The sequence below is a fragment of the Carassius carassius genome, chromosome 4 (genome assembly GCF_963082965.1).
Source record: "Carassius carassius chromosome 4, fCarCar2.1, whole genome shotgun sequence".
NCBI lineage: Eukaryota > Metazoa > Chordata > Actinopteri > Cypriniformes > Cyprinidae > Carassius > Carassius carassius.
This window is the reverse complement of record NC_081758.1, coordinates 14,164,380-14,170,616: the sequence shown is the minus strand read 5'-3', so window position 1 is coordinate 14,170,616 and position 6,237 is coordinate 14,164,380. Positions and strand designations below refer to the sequence as shown.

General features: G+C 36.2%; 1 protein-coding gene across 1 annotated transcript; it reads right to left on the bottom strand.

Moving 5' to 3' along the window:
* Positions 1-2,321: 2,321 nt before the first annotated feature.
* On the bottom strand, positions 2,322-5,435 carry LOC132136697 (mitochondrial import inner membrane translocase subunit Tim22-like). Its single transcript, XM_059547282.1, has 5 exons — positions 5,319-5,435; positions 4,532-4,802; positions 4,202-4,398; positions 2,925-2,997; positions 2,322-2,825 (listed from the first exon to the last, which is right to left on the bottom strand). Exons 2-5 carry the CDS (start codon positions 4,788-4,790, stop codon positions 2,749-2,751), a joined length of 606 nt encoding a protein of 201 aa, XP_059403265.1. The 5' UTR covers positions 4,791-4,802; positions 5,319-5,435; the 3' UTR covers positions 2,322-2,748.
* Positions 5,436-6,237: the final 802 nt, after the last annotated feature.

Genomic DNA, 6,237 nt, shown 5'->3' with positions numbered 1-6,237 from the left:
ACTATATGGCTGAAAGCCAAAAGCATTTCAAATATAATATATACATATATATATGGGTATTAATACAGGGATTGTTATTCCTTTGCTGCTTTAACATTTAATTCTTCCCAAACTGACGCACAAGTTGGAAGCACACAATTATGTTAAATGTCAATTAAATGAAGGGGCCTAGCATTAATTATGTTCACAATCTTTTGGCCGTGTAGTGTAAATCCATGATATATAAACAGGTTTATATTCAGAAGTTTCAAAAGCATTGAACATTAATTCACCATAAATCATTTTAATTTATCATTCATTTACACCATAAATCATTAAATTTAGGCTTATTTATGCCATGCTTGAACTTGCAGTGCTGTGTATGATGCTGATAATCCATTTTTTTTTTTTTTGAAAAAATAAATACAATTATACAATAATACAAGTCTAGTATCTTCAAGGCCTCCTCTCTCAGCTCAGGGTTTGATAAAGATGTTATCATTTATCAAATTTTGTTTAGAGATGAAAGATGAGACTGTGATTTACAAAAAGACACAACATTTCTAATTGGAAAATGCCTATAACAGTTTTGGGTTTGGTAGACCAAAGATTTTTAGGCACTTTTTAAAGACAAGTAACACGTAGTGAAACTTTCATTGCCTTTCCCCTCACTTGCCATCGACAGAGGCTCAGATCCATACAGGACTGGCTGTGCTTATGGCTCAGGCGTCAGTCGGTCTCTGGCAGCAAAAAGACTGGAATTTTTCTCACTGAATTCTCACAATATTTGGATTTCTCAATATTTTACTGAAAATTACGAACTGGGTGAATCTGATTACATGTCCAGATCTTATTTCACCCCAAAATCTGTAAAAAATATAAAATAAAAATAATAAATAAATGAATGAATAGCATTAAGCCAATTTTCTTTCTAAAGTCAGCTTTAAGAAATCATGTTTTAGTTTTTTCTGTGGTGATGAGAAATTAGTGTCATAAAACAGTAAAAAAAAGAAAAAAAAAGGCTTTGCTCATAAAATGGGTTTTCTTAAATATATGACTTGGACATGTTTTAACAGGTTTTGTGAGAAGGACTGAAGTGGAGAAATTGTTATCAGCTGTTCTGATTTTTAACACATATCAAAACTAGACTAGGCTGGGTGCTTTATAGTTTACTGTAAATGGTTGAAACAGGAATGGATGAAGATATATGCAGAAAAGTCTGAGGATAGGAAATCAAGCTATATTAAATATATCTATAAAAGTTTTGTTTTACCCCCAAATCATGTGTTGTCTGGAATATCGTAAATACAGTGCCTTGTATTAAAGTTGTGAGTGATATTGATACAAGCTCAGTGCACAGCAGCCCTGGGCAGGCGGTGTTTAAGGTTGTGGCCATCTTCGCTCAATTTATGTTCAAATACATTACACAAAACTAAGAAAAATCTTTGTATCAGTGTAATACATACTTTTATTCTTTATGATAGTAGGTTTGATTTCAGTGTATAATTTGAATAAATTGTTACAAGCTAACGTTGTCCTTTAAACATGCTTCTGTTAAAGTCTTAAAATTGTTTTCTGTACGCTTGCTGTGTTGTCTTTATATTTGCAATCTTGAAACTAATTTAAAGAAAATCTAAACTCTAAAGGTCTGTAATGTTACCCAGTTTTCCGAACGACTTCCTTTCCTCATAAAACAGACACGATCGGACAATGCGGGCTTAATCTTAGGTCAGTTTAAATCCGTGTTACACATCTAGTGTTTAAATTTTTGCATGGTCCAAAAAAAAGCTATAACAAAATGTACACTTATTTTCCAACACATTCCTTGGTTGAATCTCCAAACTCAATTCAGCATTATAAGATCTTGTTTAGAGGCCAGTGGGAAAGGAGCCTTTTCAGAGAACTGGGAAGTAGCCAGAAAGCATGTTTGCATTATCTGTTCCCTGGTGAGGAAAATGCATTTCCTTGCCATGTCAGCTTGACCTCGAAGCATGAATTCATTCAGATTTCCTAACGCACAACCTTTAGCACTCCCTGCCTCTTATTTTTGATAACATTTTGATTTTCACACATATATTGTATCAGATTTCATATATTTAGGTTTCCGTTTGTGTTTGTAGAATGACATTTCAAGAACTCTCCTTTTTTGAAAGGGGGTACAGAGTGAAACTAATATAAACACTTGATTGAGCTTAATTTCTGGAAACTTGTAAATCCAAACAATACTTTGGAAGAAAATAAATCTGATTTGGTGAATTCTTTTAAACTGAGCTGTGTGTGTGTGTGTGTGTGTTAATAATTCACTTGAACACTACTAGGGTACATACCATAATAAAGGCGGCAAGTTTGAACAAATATGAAGATTTTATGACCCATTACACCATTCTTCACTAAATACTCTTTATTTTTTTCACAGACAACGTGTAATACTATACAAAGATCTCATTTAGCTCAGTGTATCAACCAGCACAAATCATGACATTTTAGGCACGATTATGTGCGAATATTGTCCTAGGAGAATTTAAGGTGATGTGCATCATCAGGTGGTCGGAAACAGAATGATCAAGACAAGACTCAGAATAAACACAACTTCTGCTGGAGTTGAATGTCCTATTGGTCCACGCAGGCAACCAAATCTCTTCTGGAAGGATGGAATGCCTCTTGATTGCTGGGACAGAAGAAGACTGCACAGTGTCCCCCGGGATAACGTCTTCCATTATACAATGAGGAACTCACAAAAGTACACGGCAACAGTCTTGAAGCTGGTGTTCATCGGAGATAGTATTCAATGGCAGCAGAGAAAGCAGCAAAACCTCCACAGCCCAGAACTCCAGCTTTAAGACCAGCTAGTGAAGAGAGGAACAGCTCATTCATATAGTCCAGATAACAACTGAACACATTTAAATCCTTTCTATTCCTTGACCCCAAATTGAAAAATGACTTGCCTCTGAATCCGATGGCTCCTCCTGTAATACAGCCACTATACACGGCATTTTTCCAGTCAGATTTCCCACGATGCTAGACAAGAGAAAACCATTCATCAGGTGGAGGATCAGTACTGAAAAACAGGCCATTTAAAAATATTTGCAAAACATCCTACAAGGAATGGATGAGCAGGAAGACTGTTCAAACACAGAACCACTAGGTGGCGCCATTAACCCATATCAAAAAATACATATGTGAGTACCGTATTTTCCGGACTATAAGTCACACTTTTTTTCATAGTTTGGCTGGTCCTGCGACTTATAGTCAGGTGTGACTTAAAATTAATTTGACATGAACCAAGAGAAATGAACTAAGAGAAAACATTACCGGCTCTATGCTGCTCATTGCTCCTGTAGTCTACACTGAACGGCATAGAGCGCCCTCTCGCGGCTGTAGACGGTAATGTTTTCTCTTGGTTCTTGGGTCTAAATAAATTATAGTCCAGTGCGACTTATATATGTTTTTTTCCTCATCATGACGTATTTTTGGACTGATGCGACTTATACTCAGGTGCGACTTATAGTCCGAAAAATACGGTAGTTGGTTGAATTTAATTATTTCAGTAAAATAGTCAAACGTGTTTAAAATAGTATACTATTCTATAGATTTTTTATAGAGTCTATACCAGTATAAAATGATGAATCGTTCATTTAAGTTGATAGATGGTTAGAATATAAACACTGTGTGCAGCTGATGATGCTTTCAAGTGAGGCTTGAGTGGTCAAGAATATTCCAATTAACAAATTAGTTTTCCTTCATATCCTAAGAAAGTAAATTTAAGATGCAAAGTATTTACAAATAAGACATGAGAAGCACCCTGTAAAACAATAATCAGTACTAGTTTATAATATTTATTAAGTCTACCGTCCTGCATGTTTTCTTTTATAAGCATTGTTTTATTATTTTTCTTACTTTTTCCATACCATATTTATATATTATTTTCTTGTGTTTGTATTCTTTAAAAACTGCACTGTTCATGGAGCAGAACTGACTTACATTTCACTGCTGCTCATACGCTCTCCATATAACCATGTATGTGACAAATAAAAATCTTGAATCTTTAAAATGAAGTTTAAATATTAATTTCATTGTGGGAAATAAAACTTGACTAAATAAAATCGAATTGTTTTTGCTAGCAGTTTTCCTTTGCATACATAAATACAAACATGTGCGTTGATTTGACTAAAGAAAAAAACAGATGGCACATTGAAAGGTGGTCAGACAGACAAGAACTTACCGATTCTATGAGACACTCCGTGCATGAAAACATAGCTCCCACGATAGCAAAGTTTTTAGCATATGACATTCCTCTCTGTCCCATGTCTCTCAGCACCTCTCTAGCTGTGGGGGTCCTTAGAGGGTCTTTGGGATCCAGCCCAACGTTGGAGTCAATACCGGCTGTGAAGACACCAAAAGCACCTCCCAACACAAACCCTGCAGGAGAGAGAAACACCGCATTAGAGCTGTTGCATAGCTGGTGACGATTATGAATGAAATATACATTGATAATGGAAATATATCCTCGTTTTTAAAGCCTCTGACATCTGACTGTCTGACAGGGAATTACCTCCGACACACGCTATGAGTGATTTAAACGCGCAGCTCTCCATTCCCCTCTCGATCATCTTCTGCTCCTCTGTTTTCTGAGGACTCGGTAAAGCACCCATGACAGTCGGATTCAAGTCTTTAACTGGTCTTTTGTCACCGATAAGATGATCCAAGATAAGACTATACTGTAGTGGAACATTTTCCGCTGCTGAAACAGTTGCCGATTGACCCGAAGTAGCTGAGAATGAGGCATCCGTGCTCTCTGCGGGCGCAGCCATGTTGAAAGCGTGCTGTATCAGTCACACGGGGGTGAAACAAGAGCACATTCGTCAATATTCAATAGAAAAACATTCAAATAACAGAAATAACCTTGTATAGCTATAACGTCCCTTAAAAACGTATAATTTTATTTTATATGTGAAACAATTTTAAGTATTTACGCCACGAATATGTAGTACACATTTCTAACAATAATAATTGTTTCTGCAGATTCGACAAAAATGGAGGTGACCTCCGCTGTAGCACTGCAGTTCACTGTCCTGTGACTTGTGTGTGTGTGTGTGTGTGTGTGTGTTTGTGTGTTTTGAATCCTAATATTATATTACACATACAATATTATATTAATTCAATATTATTATCTTAAATAAACAAAGATACATACATTGTTCCTGACTCTCTCAAGCAGCTTAAATACAAATCTTAAAAGCTAATATAAAACAGGGCTATAACATTTTTATTTTTCTTAGATTTACGCAGTTAAAGGGATACTTCACCCAAAAATGAAAATCTGATGTTTATCTGCTTACCTCCGGGGCATCCAAGATGTAGGTGACTTTGTTTCTTTAGTAAAACACAAACAAAGATTTTTAACACAAACCGTTGGAGTCTGTCAGTCATATAATAGAAGTTGATGGGAATCACAGCTTTGAGAGTCAAAAAAATATTCACAAACAAAACCACGTTAAACCCTGCGGCTCTTGACGATACATTAATGTGTAAAGACATGAAATGATCAGCCTGTGCAAGAGGCTGCCACAGGGTTTAATTTGGTTTTGCTTGTCAGAGGCATCATGCCCATTCAAAGTGAGGGGGGATGTGCCCCCTCAGATTTTTGAGCCAAGTGGATTTTGAATGCAGCTTCCAAAAGATGAAAAAATTGGCGATTAATATTTTCTATATTAAATACAGTTTGAATACAATCACATCAGTGTGATTAAATCTTCAGCGAGTCATATCACCAGCTGCTAAATTCAAATCTGCGTTCGCTGGCTGGTGCTGAGCCAGAGACAGAAGGGTTTGTAAAGCGCTGCATCATAACCAATCACACATGATGCTGTTGAGCTTAAGAATGCAATGACCAATCAGAGGTGTTCAGATGAGTCATCGCTAAAATGCCAGAGTTTTCTTCATTGCTGACTGAATACCTCTTTCTAGTGAATTCTCACATCAGAAACAATAAAGTGCAAATATGTGTAAGAATCTGTAAGATATTAATTTCACAGTGTAAAAAGCTTCTGATTTGAACTTTTTATTATTTTTAAAGGAGTGATCACCTACAATTTTCACTTTTCCACGAGAATCAATGTATGTTATGATTGCCTAACGATTATACACTGGCCGGGAAGCCGATATTTAAAAGTGAAGCATTTGTTTACCTCAGGGTTTGTAAAATAGCCCACGTGCACGCGCACTCAAATACGAGATTTTGATTTCTTCCCCGTCTTG